The sequence below is a fragment of the Spodoptera frugiperda genome, chromosome 16 (genome assembly GCF_023101765.2).
Source record: "Spodoptera frugiperda isolate SF20-4 chromosome 16, AGI-APGP_CSIRO_Sfru_2.0, whole genome shotgun sequence".
In the NCBI taxonomy this organism is placed as follows: domain Eukaryota; kingdom Metazoa; phylum Arthropoda; class Insecta; order Lepidoptera; family Noctuidae; genus Spodoptera; species Spodoptera frugiperda.
The window spans coordinates 7,063,588-7,084,241 of record NC_064227.1 but is presented as its reverse complement, the minus strand read 5'-3'; the positions used below and the strand labels follow the sequence as shown (position 1 = coordinate 7,084,241).

At 36.3% G+C, this 20,654-nt stretch overlaps 1 protein-coding gene across 3 annotated transcripts in view; it reads right to left on the bottom strand.

Annotated features, from left to right (window-relative positions):
- Positions 1–20,654, bottom strand: part of LOC118280635 (LIM domain and actin-binding protein 1) — a 38,075-nt gene that overhangs the window by 13,445 nt on the left and 3,976 nt on the right. Inside the window, exons 1-5 of one of the 3 annotated variants that reach the window (XM_050699614.1) lie at positions 6,819–6,975; positions 3,931–4,106; positions 3,247–3,419; positions 1,347–1,447; positions 435–509 (exon numbers count right to left, since the gene is read on the bottom strand). In XM_050699614.1, coding sequence (XP_050555571.1) covers positions 435–509; positions 1,347–1,447; positions 3,247–3,419; positions 3,931–4,106; positions 6,819–6,846 — 553 coding nt within the window. In that variant the 5' untranslated portion in view covers positions 6,847–6,975. Of the gene's footprint in view, positions 1–434; positions 510–1,346; positions 1,448–3,246; positions 3,420–3,930; positions 4,107–6,818; positions 6,976–20,654 lie in introns of those variants that run through there. The other 2 variants (XM_050699613.1, XM_050699615.1) reach the window with 2 other exon arrangements.

The window sequence follows — 20,654 nt, the reverse complement described above, 5'->3', positions numbered from 1 at the left end:
CAGGTGTTTGGTTTTATAATAAGCTATGACATAGGTAAATAATGATTATTGTGCTAACATTGAAAGGTGCCTAATTGAAATGAATGATTATTTGACCTTAATGTATCTTTTTAGTAGCCGGCACATAATTGATAGCATATTATTACCAATTTTCAGTAGGTATTTATTTTCGGTTTTTCAAAAATTTCTCAGTAGTAGCACGGAGTCTGAAATTGTGTCCAGTATTATGGCAATAGGTACACCTCCTATTACTGGGACTTATAAAACAATTGGTGAAAAGTGAGTGAACATTGCCTACCCTTTGAGGGTGAAAGGCGTGAGGTTGCAAAAAAAAAGTATCTAACAAAACTTATATTATTTTTATTTCTGGAACAACTCTGTTAAATTTTGTTTACAGCGCCATCTATGTATTATACATGACAACTGCTACAAACCTCTAACGACATCTGGCGGCAGCTCGACTGGATTACTCTCGCAGATTATCATCTGGTGCTTCTTTGGGGGGGCTGCTGGGGAAAATACAAATTATTTAATCAAAAATAGTTTTTAGAATTAATGAAATATGTTTTTCAGGAAATAAATAATTCTCGTGTTTTCCCTAATATTGTTGTACGTGATGAATCTCTAACTAATTGACACCACAATTCCCCAAATTATTAGTTAAGGAAAATGGATGTAATGGTATAGACAGTGTCGTTTGTTTCCTATACATCCATACATATTTTATTTTAACAAGTAGGTAACTAGATTAAAGGTGATTAATGATTAAAAATATCAAGCTATCCTCCTCCTCATTGCTATCCATAAGATTTATTGTACTTAAAAACCTATATTTATTTAGAAACTCAGAGACTCAGCGACCCCACAGTCAAACCATTACAAAGGTTTTGTGGGGCTTAGTCTATAAGAATTTTACCTGTGTGGAAGTGAAATACATAAAAAAATGGGAACTTATGCATATGGGACCCGTAAACTAAGTATGATCAAACGTAGGACTGTTCGGTTGGCACAGTGACTAGTGTAAAATTTTATGTTTAAAAAAAAAAGAAATTGACTGCCTCGTTGGCCGAATGGTTGCAAGTGCGACTGCCGAGCAAGGGATCTCGGGTTCGATAACCGGGTCGGACGAAGTATTGCTGGGCTTTTTCCGGGTTTTCGAAAAAAATCTCAGAAGTAGCACGGAGTGCCCGGTATATGGCAATAGGCTCACCATCATCATATGGGACTTACAATATAAATTGTGAAATGTGACTGTACATTGTACAGTAGCATTACGTGCCGTAACGTGCACCTATGCTTATCCCTTAGGGGATTAAAGGCTTGACAAAATAAAAAAAAATATATACCATCAGTGACGTCATCGTCGTCCACTGGTTTGGGCTCGAACAGCTGCTTGAAGTGGGGCTTGCAGTACAGCGTCGTGTGATCGCTCTGGTACGTCTCCACTCTGTAAGGGATACAGCAGACATCAATATAATACGTATTACACTTTTGTTATTGCTCCTTGATATAGATAGAGGTGTAGACATACATAATTATGTATGAGTAGTAGGATAATAAGGGAGCTTTTCCACGAGAGATGTGCTATGTAGCTATACTACGAAGATTTAATAGCTAAGCTGAGAAACTTTGTGACCGTTTCCACCGATACTTAGCTAAGTAGGTGTGCTAGGAAGATGCGCAGCTCGAGTATGCGATGTATCGATAGTAGGGAAGCCATCGATAGCACGCATCTTTTCACATAAAAAAAAAAACATAGCTTAGCTGAGTCCGTTGCCAACAGTGCTAAGCTATGTGTACCAATGAATATTATTAGTGGAAGCCATACGCATCCACAGCAACGTAGCATTTCACATCTCTGATGGAATACCACCCTAACAACACCAAATATTATGAAGAAAATTGACAATTCTAATTTTTATGCCCAACGCAAGCATCGAACTCGCAGCTCGACGCCCATAAGATCGGTGCTTGCCGGAAAGTCTTAGGTTAATTTCCCAGGTCGTTTAAAGTATTATAGGGGTTTTTCGGACATAGAGTCTGGCATTTTAGCAATGGAGTCAGTTCTATTACATGAGATCGCATAACTAGTGGAAACACTTTAGATTAGAAGAGAGTAAACATAGGACGTACGACCTTTTCTTCCCATTAGTAGTATTTATAAGACAAGCGACAGTACAACGGACAAGAACACCCTGTTCAAAGAAAAATAAACCTTAAATGAATACTAACGTGAGTTGCTTGTTGCACTGTACGCATCTGAAGCACTCCTTGTATTCAAAGAAAAATAAACCTTAAATGAATACTAACGTGAGTTGCTTGTTGCACTGTACGCATCTGAAGCACTCCTTGTATTCAAAGAAAAATAAACCTTAAATGAATACTAACGTGATTTGCTTGTTGCACTGTACGCATCTGAAGCACTCCTTGTATTCAAAGAAAAATAAACCTTAAATGAATACTAACGTGAGTTGCTTGTTGCACTGGACGCATCTGAAGCACTCCTTGTGTTCAAAGAAAAATAATCCTTATAACAATACTAACGTGAGTTGCTTGTTGCACTGTACGCATCTGAAGCACTCCTTGTGTTCAAAGAAAAATAATCCTTATAACAATACTAACGTGAGTTGCTTGTTGCACTGTACGCATCTGAAGCACTCCTTGTGTTCAAAGAAAAACAATCCTTAAACCAATACTAACGTGAGTTGCTTGTTGTACTGTACGCATCTGAAGCACTCCTTGTATTCAAAGAAAAACAATCCTTATAACAATACTAACGTGAGTTGCTTGTTGCACTGTACGCATCTGAAGCACTCCTTGTATTCAAAGAAAAACAATCCTTATAACAATACTAACGTGAGTTGCTTGTTGCACTGTACGCATCTGAAGCACTCCTTGTATTCAAAGAAAAACAACCCTTAAATGAATACTAACGTGAGTTGCTTGTTGCACTGTACGCATCTGAAGCACTCCTTGTGTTCAAAGAAAAATAACCCTTAAATTAATACTAACGTGAGTTGCTTGTTGCACTGTACGCATCTGAAGCACTCCTTGTGTTCAAAGAAAAACAATCCTTAAAACAATACTAACGTGAGTTGCTTGTTGCACTGTACGCATCTGAAGCACTCCTTGTGTTCAAAGAAAAATAAACCTTAAATGAATACTAACGTGAGTTGCTTGTTGCACTGTACGCATCTGAAGCACTCCTTGTGTTCAAAGAAAAATAAACCTTAAATTAATACTAACGTGAGTTGCTTGTTGCACTGTACGCATCTGAAGCACTCCTTGTGCCAGACCCTCTTCTCTGCCTTGATGCGCTCCATGGCATACACGGGGCGCGAGCACTTCTCGCACTGCGGTATTGCGTCCGTGTCAGTCGCCGCTTTCATCTTTTTGAACAACTTCTCTGAACTTTTCGACTGGAAATATAAAAATGTAATTTAAAGATACAAGATATTATAATGACTGCCTCGTTGGTCGAGTGGTCGAAACACAGGAATCGAACCCGAGACCCCTTGCCCGGCAGTCGCACGGTTTGATTTCTGTGTCTGGCAAAGTATTACTGGGCTTTTTCGGTTTTTTGAAAATTTCTCTGTAGTAAGCACGGAGTCTGGAAATGCGTCCGGTATATGGCAATAGGCTAACCCCCTATTACATGGGACTTATAAAACAATTGGTGGAAAGTGGGTGTACATTGTAAAGTGGCATTACGTGCCTTAATGTGCACCTCTGCCTACCCTTCGAGGATAAAAGGCGTGAAGATAATTGCCCCTGTTATTTAATGTAAAGAAGGCCCATAGTATTTACGGAATATAGTTGACAAATCATGTTTAATGTTCTATACTTAAGTCGTACAATTATTATTTGATAGCATGAAATCATATTAATCATCGAAAGATTTGCAATATAAAGCCCTCAATGTCTACTCACCACCGATATATTCCCTTCATCCTTATGCCGTCTGGACTTGGTCTTCTTCTTGATAGTCCTCTGTTCTGAGACCTGGACCTCCTGGTAACTCCTCTGGACCCTCGTCTCTGATTGGATGAGGGACTGGGAGGACTCCATCGTCGCCGATGCCGTAGCTAGAGCCATTCTTTTGTGCTCTGAAATCAATGAGAGTAGTTTGAGATTTTGTGTTGCTTTTTTTATGTTTGCCTACACAATAATATGTTTATTTTTTAAGTATTGAAATTCGTTATTTTGAAGTGACGTAGAACATACGTAATCAATTGAGTTCGGAAATGCAATAAAAAAGGTACTATGTGACGTAATATCATTGTGCTTATTCCTTGAAAAATAAATGTAATTGAAACATATTTTTAATGGATAAAACAACATAGGACGTAATCTTCAATTAAATCAAAAAACTTCGTGAATATAAAAAAAATCAGCCTGACAAAAAAGAAATACTGGATTTTGTAGCTTAACATCAAGTACCAAAGTTAAAAATCCCCAACATATTTGGTTAAAACAAAAAATAAATTACCTAAAAGTAAATGATTAATATTCAAATTGACAATGAGTAACGTGGGTAGAGAAAGCGGTGGTACTCGTACCCACTGTTTATTTTAGCGAACAAAATTAGCATTTTTAAACAATTATATTTAGGAAATAGACCTTAACTAATGGCACTTTTAACCTTAACTTTGACTAGATTCTCGTAAAGCGGACACTAGGTCTTTTTTCACGGAATAGGAGGCAAACGGAGCAGACGGATCACGGAGCATGGAGACCCGCAACACCAGAGGAGTCACAGATTAATTTAGCACAGATTTTGGACATTCTAACTGTAGGAAATAGTAGAAAAGAATATATTTTCGTCATGACTCTTTCCGATGGTATTCTAATCGTAAAAGTAGATAAGGGACTACATATTTGACATAGACCGACCAGTAAAGTTGCCTAATAAACCTAAATGTATTGGCTTTTGAGGGGGGAAAATCATCCAATGACTTCTCTCGCCTTGGGCGAGGCGAGAGGGAGTGTCAGACTCTTACTGACTAAAAACCACCTCGTTCCTTCTCCTGCTTTTTGAGCCGGAGCCCCAGTAAACCCGCTAGGAAGTCCGCAGCTCCGGATAAATGTATTGGCTGAAACTGCGATCAGTCAACCACGCGTGGAGATTATAGCATACCCTCTTATGAGGAGGGCTTTAGTGGATGATTAAAGCATTAACTGCCGAAAGAAAAAGGCTATTGATGATGATGACGATCTACACTTAACCCCTCATGAGTTTTTGGATTAGCGTGTGATCTAAAACATTTCTATGCTACAAGTGGTTTTGGAGCACCATGTGAGCCAAAACATACACGTTTAAAAATCCCACTATTTCTTATTGGAAAGTTTAACCCTTGATATGCCAGAACGCAGATCCACACAAGACACAATGTGTTTTCTCTTGTGTCTTATATACATATACGAGGGGCATACAAGGGGTTAATTGCCTATTCATACTTTCATGATGATCCAAACCTAAAACTAGTTTTAGTAGCAGTATTTTGCAATGTCAGCAAGCTGACTTTAGCGGTGTCATTCTTAAAAACTCGACTAGTAAACCACTTTAAAATGGTTGTATGAGCAGCGAAACAAGGAAATGTGTCAAGGATTCCCACACACATTGCGAACTTGGCACGTTTTGCCGAAAACACTTGACGAATGACAGATCTGACTCTGCCATGTTTGCGATGAGTCTATTGCAATGATTTGCTAGTTTTACTATTAGATAGCCATGTAAAGATATGGTTTAACTGTCCGCTGTCCTATTCATTGATGATGGTCTTATTTGAAGTTCATACCTAACTACCCAGTAACGAAAGGTGTATTTAAAACTCTTGAGTCTTCTAGAACCTTTAAAAAGCAAATTAGAATAACCTTTAAAAACAATATGAAAATGATGAATCTTTGAACTGGTATAACTTCTATATCTTGGATCCTACACCTTTAACGCCATAGTATCTATTGCTCCAAATGGCTAGTTCTATCGATACATAGCATTTTTTTGTTAGCCGGCACTTTCAGAAGTGGCCCAAAAATGTATAGAGCCGTAGTGATCTCCTTTGCTGTACTGACAAGACAAAATCCGTTACCATAAAATTAGCATATCTACATCAGCAAAACTATAACGGACATGCAAAATTCGCACGTCACTTATCGTGATCACACACGGAAATAAATACATATGAATCTAAGAATCAAATTAATTCATTAACAGGTAGGTAGAGAGGTCTGCGATGCGCAACGTACGTTTTCTAATGCCCCATCGTGTAGACACGCAAACGTCTTCTGTCCATCAACGAATAGGCAACTGAATTTATTATATACACTAGAAACTGTTGTTTGGAGGATTTTGAAACTAGTACATATAAATAAAAGAATCTTGCGTTGCAATTCGATGAGCATTGAGAAACTGATAGACACATGGTTGAAACCGCTGACTGGAGAAAGCTGAATTTCGGCATATACATTCATCATGTATTGAGCAGCATTTCTCTATATCAAAAGTCTCAAATTAAAGTTTGCTTGATAATATTTGGAGCTGCGGACAACGTAACAGGTTACCGGGCCTGCGGCTCAAAGTAGCAGAAGGATCGGGGTGGTTTTTGGTGACTAAGTCTCTCCCTCTCGCCTCACCCACGGCGGGAGAAGTTATTAAATGATTTTCCCTCCTCAAAAAAGGATTTGCTTGATAATAAAACCCGACACATCATTCAAATAAAACCAAGTCTTCTTTAACCCATTTTCTCATATTTTGAGGTCCCCCAAAAATGTCTCTTTGATAAAGGGCATTGTAAAAACACTATTAAAAGATTCATTACCAAAAGACACTGGAGCCATGATGAGCATTTTCGTTACTTTTTTAATAACAACACGTCACTAAAACACAGCACACAGTTTAAAATAATAACTGTAGAATAAGCACTAATCACTTTCAGACAGATTCCTTTCCGACTGACCGTCGCGGATGCTTTCGAGTAACTGAGAGTAATTTAGCTAAACATATGATATTTATACAGTAAGATTTTTTGACTAGACATTGATTCATTACATTAGTTATAGGAATAAAATTGGGCTATTACAAATAATGTGATGTGTTCGTGTGTCGTCACAGGACTGTGGGACGTAGAACTGATGCATCAGTGAAGGTCGAGGGTGTGGAATGACGAGGCTAATTGTGACGATGACGCGTAATATTGGGTCGACTTAAAAAGACATCATCCATCCATTTTTTTAAAGTGGGAATATGATCAGATGACTCCAGTGATATCATCCGGTGAGGCAAGAAGGAATGTCAGGCTCTTACTGACTAAAAACCACCCCGTTCCTACTCCTGGCTTTTGGGCCGGAGCCCCGGTAACCCGTTAGGTAGTCCGCATCTCCGGGTCGAGCATCAGCCCTACTGGGCTCCATCTGTGGTATTCTGATGAATCTTTGACCGGAATTCGACCAAATCAACCAATACGGACGCAACAAACAATAAGGACTAGGATAAACGGCAATGAAGACATGCATAGCAGTGTAGCGCTGCAGAATTTTATTCTAATTAGTTTCATTACATTTGATATGGCTACAAACTGTTTCAAATAAAAAAAAAAAATATTAGGTACGTCTTGAAAACTTCACAAGTCCTCATAAACATATTCCAGAAACAAGTCTGCTTACATTTACAGTAATATAGTAAAACACCCAAACAGCGACACGAATCACCGAAATTGTTTCACGTGGGTAGTCTCATAAATGTTTGTTTATGTAGGGATTTTTGGCGCCATTCCATGGACCGTTCCGTTTTTCATGTTTATTTGGTCTCCGCTGCTTATTCCGCATTATGCAAAATTTCCAACGACGAAATGCATTTTCTAGAGTATATTTGGACTGTATTTGTCACACATTTATATTTAAGTACCGAAATACTTCATTAGATCACTTTTCTGAGTCGTAATGTGATACAACATAAAGTGTGAAGTCGATTATGAGCTTCTAAAATGTATGCTACCGTGTTGTACTTCGAAAATTGATACGTGTAGTGATATTTCAAATATTTTGCAAGTCATTAAGCTGTAGATGGTATTTATAAACAGGTAAAGGTGCAAATAATATTACAGGTTGGTACAAACTTTCTAAAAACACTCAATCTTACGTATTGGTGGCATTCAAACAAGCAGTTTTATCGCCAACCAAGCCCAAAGAAACGTTTCTAAATATTTGCTCAAAAACGCCATTAAAATAAACCTTTAAATCCTGTTTCTCGTAAAAATTCCGACAGACTTCCACGCCATATATTAACGTGAAAGAAACAAGCTTACAAAACGTTCACAATATATTTCTTCTCATCGTTTATAGGTTAAAACTCCCGCGCCGGCCGGTGAATCAGAATAAGAGTATGGCAACACTAAAAAGTCAATTTTCTAAATTTGGAACACCGCCCCAATTAAACATGGCGCTTAGAAATACGACACCTGTTTTTCTTCAATTAGATTTTGGTTAAAGACAGGATAAAGGGAAATTGTTTTCAGTAGAAAATGTATCATGGATAGTTATTTATAGAAAATATGGCGACAGTGATATGTCGTAAGCTACGAGAATATATTTAGGTTCGTTTAATTGTCATTGTTTGTCTTGGGGCTAGGAATTTGCGTTTGGTAATATAATCTGAACCAGATCTAGGAAATGACTGAAACAGTTATGTTTTGAACGTGTTGTACCAAAGATGACATTTAATTTTAGTTTCTAGATTTTCTTGTTCTGTTTCTTCTCATATTTTTTGCGTAAATACAAAGTGATGACAGGCAAAAAGCCTCTGAATTATTAGTTTTTACTCAATAGTATATAATCAACAACCAGAGCCAGACACAGCTATATTTGCAAATACCTAATTTCTTGTTAAAATTCCTTTAAAATAATGTTAAAGTTTGATGTTTAACAGAGTTTCATTTTCCCGCAGACACTTTACAAATAACATTAAACCATATTAACTAAATAATAATAATAACTATGACTAAAATATTTACATACTAAAAAGAAATAAAAACAAATTTAAAGCGTCGAAAAACAATCCTCATCAGAGTCATGAGGTACCTACCCAAAAGACTGGCAACATTACCACGTTGAATGGCAAAGTTTGATTGACTAACATAAAACACAGAAAGAATTGCCATCAACAAAATATCTTCTCGTAAATACGTCGTTAAATAAAGATATGCTTGAGAAACTTCTACGGTACGAAGATTCCCTTAATAATGCTATTAAAACAATTACTATTCGCAGAAATTTTGATTGGATCTTCAAATACTTTGTGAATGAATCATAACTAGAGCAAGTTAATGAAACGATTTAAAACATAATTTGGGTATTATTAATACGTGTTTATTACTTGTGTGTCTGTTTATGATTTATAGTTACTTTAGCTGTTTGAGTAGTCGGTTTATTTAGATTTGAACAGGTGATAATGAAAGTCTGATTCAATACTGCATCCTTTATTAAAATTGAGATTTTAATAATGATTTTCAAGATTAGTTTTTAGTGAATAGACGCTGAAAAGAATTAAGAATCATTCCATCTTTTAAAATCAGTTGATAATATCTATACTTCGTTTTTGAAATTAGTTACAAATCTCCAGTCTCTAATTAACTTCTCTCAAAAACCGTTCCGTAGCGTTAGTGAAAGAGAATAAAATAATTAAAACATTAAACAAATTGTGTGGGGCAAAATGTAAGACGGCGGTTTCTGAGAACACAGAGTTCGGTTAATTCATAAAGATTACGGTTAAACAGATCTCGGTCAAACGGCTATTATGAACACCAGACGAAATTTTAACATCGCACCGTGAACGAAATCGCTTCTTTTCTTCCAGTTGCGTTGCTAAATCAATCGTTTCCGTCTATATTTTCCCGTGAAACTGCAATTTGATCAGATTGATTTTTAGCATCATTTTAGTGCCTAATTAATCATGAAGTTTCCTGTTCTTTTTGGATATTTGTCTACTTTTTATAGTACGGTACTATATCTTGTAGATGTAAAAAGCGAAATTGTACTTTTGGAAAATGCGTTCACTAACACTTATTTTTATTACAATCATTGATCGGGTCTGTGTCATTGACTTCGTATTTCGCTTTTTGCGCATTCCGGCAATCACAATACTCAATACAAGTTCAATACAATACAATAGTCTTGTTATAAACAAACAATCTTCATATTAGTAAACCTACATCTTATAGACACAAGCTTAATAAATAGAAGCATCTAGAAACAATTTAAATTGCAAATGCAAGAAAGTGTTTTGATATAAAAAACCGTAGAGTCAAGAACTTAAACTGGGCAGAAAAATCAATTTACACCATTCTGATCACTAACTGGTAAAGGAAAATTGTTTAGAAATGTGTCCATCTTAGGCTTCGTCGCCTTGACCAGGTTTGGTACTAGTTTTTCCAAGTATATTCAATCGTAGATTTCCCTGATAGATCTCAAACGTATCACTAACAGATAGAGCTCGTACAAATCAAGATTTTTCTCTTCGAAAGCTTCTAGAAAGAATAACATTTTCCCTTAAATCCTTGGGCTATCAAAGAACTTTTATTTCATTTTTTATAGTACTTATAAACCGGTAAACGAGCAGACGAATAGTTGATTGAGACGAGCAATCGCTGCAGCCCATGGACACCCGAAACATCAGGCCTTTTGGGGGTTAGGAATTTGAGCATTGTTGGGGAATGGGATTAGGAAGATTGAGGACTACAGAGGTCGTGGTATCACTCCGATCGAGCCGGCCATTCGTGTCAAAGCATGGCTCTCCCAAAATTACAACTCACTCACTGCAATTGCATCAGATACAGAAAATATTTATGATTCAATCTTAGGTTCCTAACAAATATAATGCAATATTAACTTATGTATGTTGATAATTTCATCTTCACTTCAACAGTTCCCGATTGCTTACATCAACACAAATTGGAATGGAAATGGATAAGTGTGGCACATAAAAATGTTGTTTATTTATTTTAAATAGTAAAATGCTATCTGCAGATCATCATTCAACACTTAACCCTTTTTTACTTAATCCTACAACAGTGGTTGGAAGGTACTATTACGAAGTTCAAATGACCTTTGAAACAGAGGCAAACATTTGCTATTTATATGTCTACTTCTCGATAAAACAGAAGTATCTACCGTCGAAAGACTCTAGGCGGACATATATCAACCCGATTGGAGATATATTAAAGAGGGGTCAAATTAAAAGTACCTTTAATCGACGAGCATGCTTGAAAACACTGACGACTTTTGATGAAGCAAAAGAAGTACATATATAAGAAACGTAGCTATTTGCGGTCCATAGTCTGCCTACGCTCATGGAAGACAGGCGTGAGGTTATGTATGTATGTACCCACCGAAGTAATGCAATGTTATCAATCCTTTCAATAACCAATTATAAATACTCTCTCGCCATCTCTCAGCCCACAAAATTCACAATGGCCAAGTGAAAGCACGCTGATATCTGAAATCGGTTGCAAGTCATTCCCTCCTCATACATTTTGAGCATATCTCTCCGTTTATAAGTATATTTGGATTTTGAGTGGGTGTAATGCACTGACGCGCCCGTACCAAACACTGGATTCACACGGATTTTATGTGAAACTGTCTGATACCTTCCACGCGCGAATTTATATTTGTCGAGGAATCTTGGATGAAATTGAATTGTGGCGTAAAGGATGGTTGAGCTTTAATGTGTTGTTACATGAATTTAAAGATGTTTGTTTGCTTTTTGGTATTTGTTATGAAGAAAATATGTCACTGAGAAGAGTAACGATGTATTTCATTCTCGTTCTTCTCCTTAAATTCTGGAACTAGTACTTTAGCACCAAGGTTTACTGATCAATCAACTGATGGACATAAAACTTTTGACGTTTCAAAAGTGCCTGTATATGGATGAATTAAAACAAATGCTTTGACTTTAAATAATAAAGATCGTGTACAGACAAAACAACAGAATGGTGTAACTAATAAAGAAAGGAAACAGCTAGTAACAGCAGATTTATAGGATTTTTACAACGTCTTTGTATAAGAAGAAAGAAAGGGTAATGAATCTTTAGGCTTGGTGGTTTTAGTTTTTGTTTCAAGTAATCAATCAAGATTGTATAGCTTCATTAAAATCGTTGTTCGTCTTTAATGTGCGGTACGGGAAAAAGATCCGAACAGTACCCTTAGTACGAGTTTGCTTTACGTTGAGAGATCGAAACGAGAACACATTCGGCGCTCTGATTGGTTGGTTCATTCGCACCGGCCAATCAGAATAGGGAAGTAGGTATTTGTATGATCTGTAAATATTTATCGTAGTTTTTGGTGCATAAACTCTTGGCGAAAAGTGTACCGAAAAAAAAAAAAACCATTAGCTTGTGGCACCGAAAATTCATATATTGCAAAAAGGGATAAATACCTAATCGCCAAAATTAAATCGAATGACTTTATGGGATACTTGGATATACCAATAAGTTTATTCTATTCCACTTATGGACTTAAGCCTTGAACCACCTGTCTTGTGAAGATTATTTTCAAAATATTGTAACGGCTAGAATTATAACAATGTCTATAGGTACATTTAGAATTCAATATTATGAAGTAAGTATTCAATCAGTCATGAATAGCTGCTGAGTTTAGCCCGCATTTAGACATTTTAGCGTGACTGATTCTTTTTTAAAAGTGAACAATCCAAATTTATTTTTTATAGTAACTATCGTGAGACATACTAAATTAACTAAAAAACCGAGTGGGCTGCGCGACGTCTAGTAAAACTAGTAAAGCTTTTTTCTATTAATATATGTGAGTAAACCGTGATTTCTTATGTTAATTTTATATGTCTCACGACCTTCATTCCGAAAAAATCAAATGAAACGTAATTACTATTGAATTAATTAACTCTATTTCATTACTAGATACGAGTATTAAGTACCATCAAACTATTCCTTGTATTTCTTCACTATCATACTATCTTGTATTGTTTATTTTTTCGCTTTAACTCACAGACATCGTCCATATGTCTTATGCACTAAGAATGACCGTGTTTGACTTAGCTTTCGTCCTCATAAATTATGGTTGAAATAGTGCAGTGCTCAGAACTTGGCAGTCTTAAAACATCGCTCTTGCAGCACTTTATGACATTTCATTATAATTAACGACTAAGATTTATTATATTCACAACAAATTGATTTGAATTTGCCAACTGGAGAAATTGATATTGAAATTGAAATTAATGCTAGGTCTTTTAGGTATCTGTTAATAAAAATGTAAAATAAATAGACTACTATACAACTAATTGAATAGACCTAATAAAAGTAAAAAAATACAAAATCTTTAGTAGCTTCCTTCAGTATTTGTGCAGATATATTTTTAAATAAACTTTGCCCCACTTCAGGTTTTTCTCCTGTGTCATGGGTGCGTTTACAAACACACAATTTCACATACACATGATACCCAGACCCGGAACAACAATTTGTGGGTCACACAAAAACTTGTTCCGTGCGGGAATCGAAACCGCGACACGTTGCACGGCAGCCAGTTGCCCAGCCACCGCGCCAACTGTGCAGTCATAAACAAGATATGTCCTAATTAAAAATATAACTTTTGGAGAGTGTTTCTTGAATTCTCAATCAACGTCACAGAATAAGCAAATAAAACGCTGTGTTTGGAAACAGGAAGCGCATTCGGTCAGAAGTATCATTTACCGCGACATTTACAAGGGAACGAGCATTTAAAAGCTTTCGAATATGTGACGTAATTAAAACTTGCAGCATTTCTAGAAGACGAGGTATTCGAGGCATTTCCCTCTGCGGACAGCGAACAAACGGCCATATGGAATATTTCTTCCTTTGCAGTTCATTTTATTTTTCTCTTCCAGAACTTTGTATGGCTGTTCATTTGGTTTATAAAATTCAAGTTTGCATTAGGTATTTTTTTTAATGGTTAATAATCATCTAACGACTTCTCCCGTTTTGGTTGAGGCGAGAGGGAACGTCAGACTCTTACTAACTAAAAACCACCCCGTTCCTACCCCTGCTCTTTAAGCCGGAGCACTGAAAGCCCTAGCGGGGTTAGTCTAGGGCTAGTCTGTAGCTCCAGGTACAATAGGTATTAGATTTATATGAACCCATTTGTCCGAGAGAAGATCATCGGGAAAGACAAACTGCATAGCAGTATACAGAGCGCGCCAGAAGTTTAGAACACGTATAACAATCACGCTGCGCTGGATTCTTTCATTCACTGGTACAATTTTATTCGATACTCACTAAGTTTACATACATTGCTAGTTTACTAACTACTTTGACAGACATTCACACACAATCAAAGCAATGGACGTGTAAATAACCTTGACGTACGTCTAACAGTTGCTACAATTGCAACATTGTTAAAAATAGCCCATTATACCCGTTTGATTGAATATTACAGTAATGCAAATATCTGCACGACTGTAGAAGGTACTTTTACAATGGAAACTACGTAAGGCAAGTTATAGGAATCTACAGCCCTTTTTAAGGGGGGATAATCATGCAATGACTTCTCTCGCCTTAGGCGAGGCCAGAGGGACTGTCAGACTCTTACTGACTAAGAACCACCCTGTTCCAACTCCTGCTTTTCAAGCCGGAGCCTCAGTAAACCCGCTAGGTAGTCAGCAGCTCCGGAACAGGCATCAGCCCCACTAATCTACAGCCCTAACAAGTTTCTTCCAAAAAGCAGCAAAAGTAACAAGTAACTTCCAAAAAGCAAAATAGAACTGTTGACATTTTCAACGCAAAAGCAATAATTTAAATGAAAACCAGTGCCGGAATGGTATTCAGTAATTGATAACACAGTTCGCAGTTCGCACCTGAGAGTTTGGCACTAAACCCTTGCGGGCTAAATTAAGCCGCATACCACGGTATAGTTAATTAGGAGTTCAGTAGCCTAATGCCCATCCATTCGGTAGCTGATGGCTAAGGAAGACATCATATGATACCGCTGTCACCAGAGCATTCCTAGATAATAACTACTATACTAACTCCTTAAGTAATTGCACCACTTTATGGTTGTTTTGAGCTTCCAACAAAGTTGCTTCTCAACTCTACATCCTTTGATTTGCTGTCATGTTGTAACTATGTCTAATATTGTAGTGATAAACTCTACATTACTATCTCTAGATACATTTTAGAAATGATTTGTTGAAACACTTCGATGTTACCAGTCAACGAGTTGCATTTTCGCATGCGGCAACACTGAGCGCACCTGCAGCGATGCGCGGGCGCACGCAAGATTCGATTGGCTAATTTTAGCCGCACGAAGCGGTTATGTCACAGCAGACAATGCTTCAGCACTTCATCTAGTTGTGTTAAAATATATCACAGATTCAGTTTTATACTTCCTCGTAGTCTTAAAATTTTAGAGGATAATTAGATAAATGCTGGAATGAACTACGTAATTATTTTGTTCATTTTCCTCTTTCCGTATACTTTGGTAGGTATTTATTTTGTTGTCACAGATTAATTGACTTTAAAAAACTACTTTCATTATTTTAAATTCATTCAAAGCGAAATTAATTGGCCGTTGAACGATCATCCGGGAAGCATCAATAAATTAGTTATCGGAGTCTTAAATTAAATTAGACATGCGTAGTTCAGAAAGAGCGAAGACAAATGGGCGAGTTTTATCATAAACCTATCGGTTGGCAGACGCCAGATGAGATCTCCGTCATAGTAAATGGGCACTAACTTCTTATTAAGGACGCCACGGGCCATCAATCCTTGTCTCGGGAGTCGGGCAGAGCTACTCACGTTTTGGTCTAAAATCCATCCAGACTCTAACATATATCACCGTCCGTTACGTAATATCTCGCCAACTAATTTAGGAAACACATAATTCGCTTATTTTCATTCTGCCAAAGTTAAATTTAATCCTTTTGATATTTGATCCGGACATTCTGTGAGGAAACTGCAAACGTTTTAGAGCTGTGTTCAACTGTGATATCAATGTCATTACTGAGATAATCCATTAAGAGAAAGGTAGGCAGGAAAGGAAGATATATACCAGTGTCACCTTTGTCCTATTTTCATTACTAATGCTTCAATGTCATAAGCTAGATCCGATTTCATATTGAGACACTTCCATCAGCGCAGCTAAAGACACAAAATTCACTGTCCACAATACAGTTTTGAAATCACAAATCTGTTTACTTTGTCCACCAAAAATACCACAAACACAGTTCACACACGTTTAAACAAGCCCGTGTGACTTAAATTATAAAGAAGGAGAACGGCATCGAGTATTAGTTTATTGTGTTATGTACATAGGTGCACAGTGCTATCCGACACCCGTAGCATTGTACTTAGACCACACACCGATTATAGAATGTATATAGTTCCGTTTGGACAAAGATGCAATAGTGAATCATCATAACTGTAGAAGATAGCACTGTTTGGCAGTACTTTTAGAAATTACGGAGCAAAAAATTGCCGCTGTAATTTGGGAGCAAAGAATTGTGAAGTAAAAGTTTGATATTTATTTTTGTAACGCGACAGTTGGAATAACATCATGTTGTGCTGGAATTCCATTATTTTGCCCACAGACAGGTTACGTAAGCACGGTGCTATTTCACTTTCAATGTTTCTTTTTACAATATTGTGAGCCTTGCAAAAGTTTGCAATAAATTTGGTCATGACTTTCAGCTTTTAGAAACATATTACTTTACAAATTAATTTATCAAGCCGTGTATTTTTGGATTTAAAAGCTGAACCGATACCAAAATATCTATTCTGGGAATTTATATCAAATGCCCCTGCACATTTTAACCAAAAAATAACACTAAACATATTAGGGCCATCATAAAACAGCTTTGTTTATCCGCTGTCAAACAGCTACTACTTATTTTTAAAATCGTAAATGTCAAGAAGCGGCGCCGGCACCCACAAGTGGGTCATGTAAGCGGATATTAAATTCTTCAAACCTCGAGATGAACGAAGAATGGGCATTAAGAATGGTAAAGGAAGTTCTATAGTCCTTTGTTCGTTGAACCCTTATTGATGGAATTACAAAAGACTGGTATGAAGCATCGTAACGTCGCTTCGTCAGATGCCTTAATCTCCGGAATATTGTAGGAAGAAAGGAACTGCGGTCAAATTACTGCGGTACTATGTCCATCAAACGGACTATGACGCAGATATGTCTTACCGAGGACGTTGACCGACTCCTGACGCGGCAGAATCTCAAACCTATTGACTTGTATTCCATGCCGTAAAAATGGCACGTTCCGCTGATGTTATGATTTTCAGAGCATGAAAAAGGCTGTTTCAATGACTCCTTTGTCTAAAAAGAGGACATCTCATATGACCGTTGAAGTTTATTCATACTTTTTCCGCACCTAAAGCAAATTGTTTCCTCTAACCTTTAGTGGTGATTAAGCACTTTACATTACATTACCTACCCATTATTTTGTACAAATACAATTGTTTTTCTGACCTAAATACCAAAGCTATTCGCAATGGCCATGACATTCCCAATATTGATGGATTTTTGCTAAATACTTTCAAAAAGTATGTCACCTATATTTTTTGGTACGAAATAATTAAAATTTTAGACATTTCTCTGTTGTAGACAACGAGTACTTTTCAGAAGCTGTCAACGCTAATATGAGGAGTTCCAAGTGGGTAAGAAAATACGTAGGTTATAGTAAATGTTGGCAAAGCGAATGATTTCCAGAGACACTTTAAACGAATGAAGGTGACACAGCAGACAAAATGGCAACCCAACCCAATGTTGGCTAATGTTTTCATTTTGTTCTATTTTGATAGATGATGGCTCTATCTCTACGTTGAATTGAATTTGCGATTGACGAGAGTACATTGAGATTTAATACTTTTCAAGTGGACACGTAATTTCAGTAATACTTTTCTTATAAGTATTTTAAAATCAGATTTCACTAGTCGTAAAACATTTTAATGAATTATCTTAGATGATCTAATTGATGCTGTCGATTTAAAAGAATGTGACCGTTAAAAACTTGCGTGAAGATAAGTGCAAACATATGTTACTGCGTCAACAAATTTTTTACACACGCATTTTACGAGGGAAAGTAAAGCAATTAACACACTCAACAAAAACACCTTATGTAGCCCGTATTGACATGGAAACTACACAATGTTGAAGTATTGACGTTTTTAATTTATCCATTACTTCCACTACATAAATCACTTTAAATATTTGTCACGTACCAAGCTTGTTTAGTTTTTTATAAGGTTAGTTTAGGCACAGTTCGATTAGCTTGAATCCCAAGTGATTCATTTAAGCATAGTAGCAAAAAGTGATTCATGATGGGACAAAGTAATTTATTTCTTGTTTAAAACAGAAGAATGGCTGGCAAAAGAATATCAATTGTTTGTTTATTTAAAAGCAGAGTTCTAAAGAAATACGAAAGAAAACACTACTCGTAATTTTACACATCAAAAAACCTGAGGAACACATTGACATTATTATGGAATCTTCAATGAATTTAGTATATTTCTCTTTGAAAAATGTATTATTTTGCTTATTACGAAATGTATTTCGATATTTTATATACTATTGTAATGCAAAGTATGTAAAATATGTATAAACAAAACTAAAAGTGGCCAACACCAGACCGGCCATTTTTTTCGAAACAACAATCGTTTGAAGTTAAAATTAGACTAGATTTATCAGCTAAAACTGTGATATTTGTACATCATCGTAAAGCACAAATCTTCTAGTTTATTTTGATGTATAACACTTGCAAGATAAATTAAACAAAACTGTAGTATTTACGACATAATTGTTGGAACTCACAAAATTAAAGATATTACAACGCCATGTCTTATTGCACAAGATTTTTGATTTAAAACTTACGTAACTGATTCACGGAAAATAACTTTCATTGAGCACGGAAAATAACTTTCGTTGAGTCTTTGATAACCAAAATTTATTTTAAAGAGCATAACGTTTATATGATACTAAATATAAAAGACAATAAACAGGAAACAAATTGACGCGACGGCAAAAAAGAACCGAATCAGTTAGTCTGGTAGGTAGATGGGTATAAAAAACTCCACGCGAAACCAATCACGCGAAAAATTTTCACTACAACGCCTGACCAATTGTGACAAAATGATATTGCCAGAAAAGTGGACGTTTAATGTAAATTTCGGTAAATAAATATACGTTCATTAGTTAAAAAGAATTTTGCAAATGAGACCGAAACATGAGATTTACATCATAGCATGAAATAACAAACTGTTTATCGTTTGGACTAATTTCAACTTCTTGTGTATTCAGATATAAACAGGATTTCTTAAAATAAATCAAAGAATAAACGATACAAATTGAAAGATTACATCGTTTTGTACAGACGACATCTTGCCAAAAAAAACCGTATAAAAACGTTAATGAGAAAGTGATCCACATTACCCATGAGATTTTGTCCAAAAACGGTAAAAAACTTAACAAAATTGGAACAGAATGAAAGCAACCACTTTTACAATTAAAGAGTAAATCTAATTAAACTGAATTATTCTAAAACTAATTCGATTGATAGCTATTATAGCCACACAACGAATGCTCTGTCATTTATCACATTGTTTATAGAGGGAAGAGCATACAATATTGATTATAATGAATGTTTGCAGACCTAATTTAATCACAGTTACCAATCGAGCCAATTGTGAGTCTTAAGCATGAATCGACACGACCATTAACTTAGCGTGACCTAAAAACGTTTCTCAAAACTTTGGGATAGATACAAAATATAGATGAAGAATAATCTAGTTTAAGTAATTAGTCACAGTTTCCGGAGCTGCGGACTACCTAGCGGGTTTACCGGGGCTCCGGCTCAAAAAACAGGAGTAGGAACGGGATAGTTTTTACTCATTAAGAGTCTGACACTCCCTCTCGCCTAGCCCAAGGCGAGAGAAGTCATTAGATGATAATTCCCCCTTAAAAAAAGATTAATCACAGTTCCTAAAACAGCTTCTAAAGATCCAAAAACTTTGACATATGCAAAATTGTAAGTCATATTCTTAGAACCGTCTCATCTTGATCCAAGAAGACTAGCTATAGATGCGGCTGCAACATTTTTAGGTTACTTTAACCATCTATTTCGCACCTGTGAAAATATTTGGCGTTATAATTAAACCAGGTGGCTCGGATCTAGCGTTCACTACTTTTATTTGTTTTGTTACTCTTAAAACAGGCCAGGTATACTTTACCTGGAATTATTTCAGTCTATTTCCTTGTAAACTAATATTTCATTGATCCTAGCTGCTTCGTGAGTTCTGGCTAGTAAACTCAAGAATTTGTTTTGTTAGTTTTAAAGTATAATTGTTTACCTACGCAAATTGTGTGGTTCGTTGTTCTTGCTCACTTTCTCATTATTCTTTATAGGTAGGTAAGAAGTCATTATTGAAGTGCGTACGAGTACCTAATGGGACTTTGTTCCGACGGATGCCTGGAAGCTGACGTCATCGTAACTTTAATGTTTTACTTTTGACTTGCACACAACGCAGGCCGTATGTCAATATGGGTTTATGTGAGGCAATTATTTGTAAAACATATTTGTTCTCTCTTCCAAAATGTAAATTGCGTTCCAGAATGGTGTTTACGAGAAGTTTTTGCTTCATTCAATCTCGTCCAAT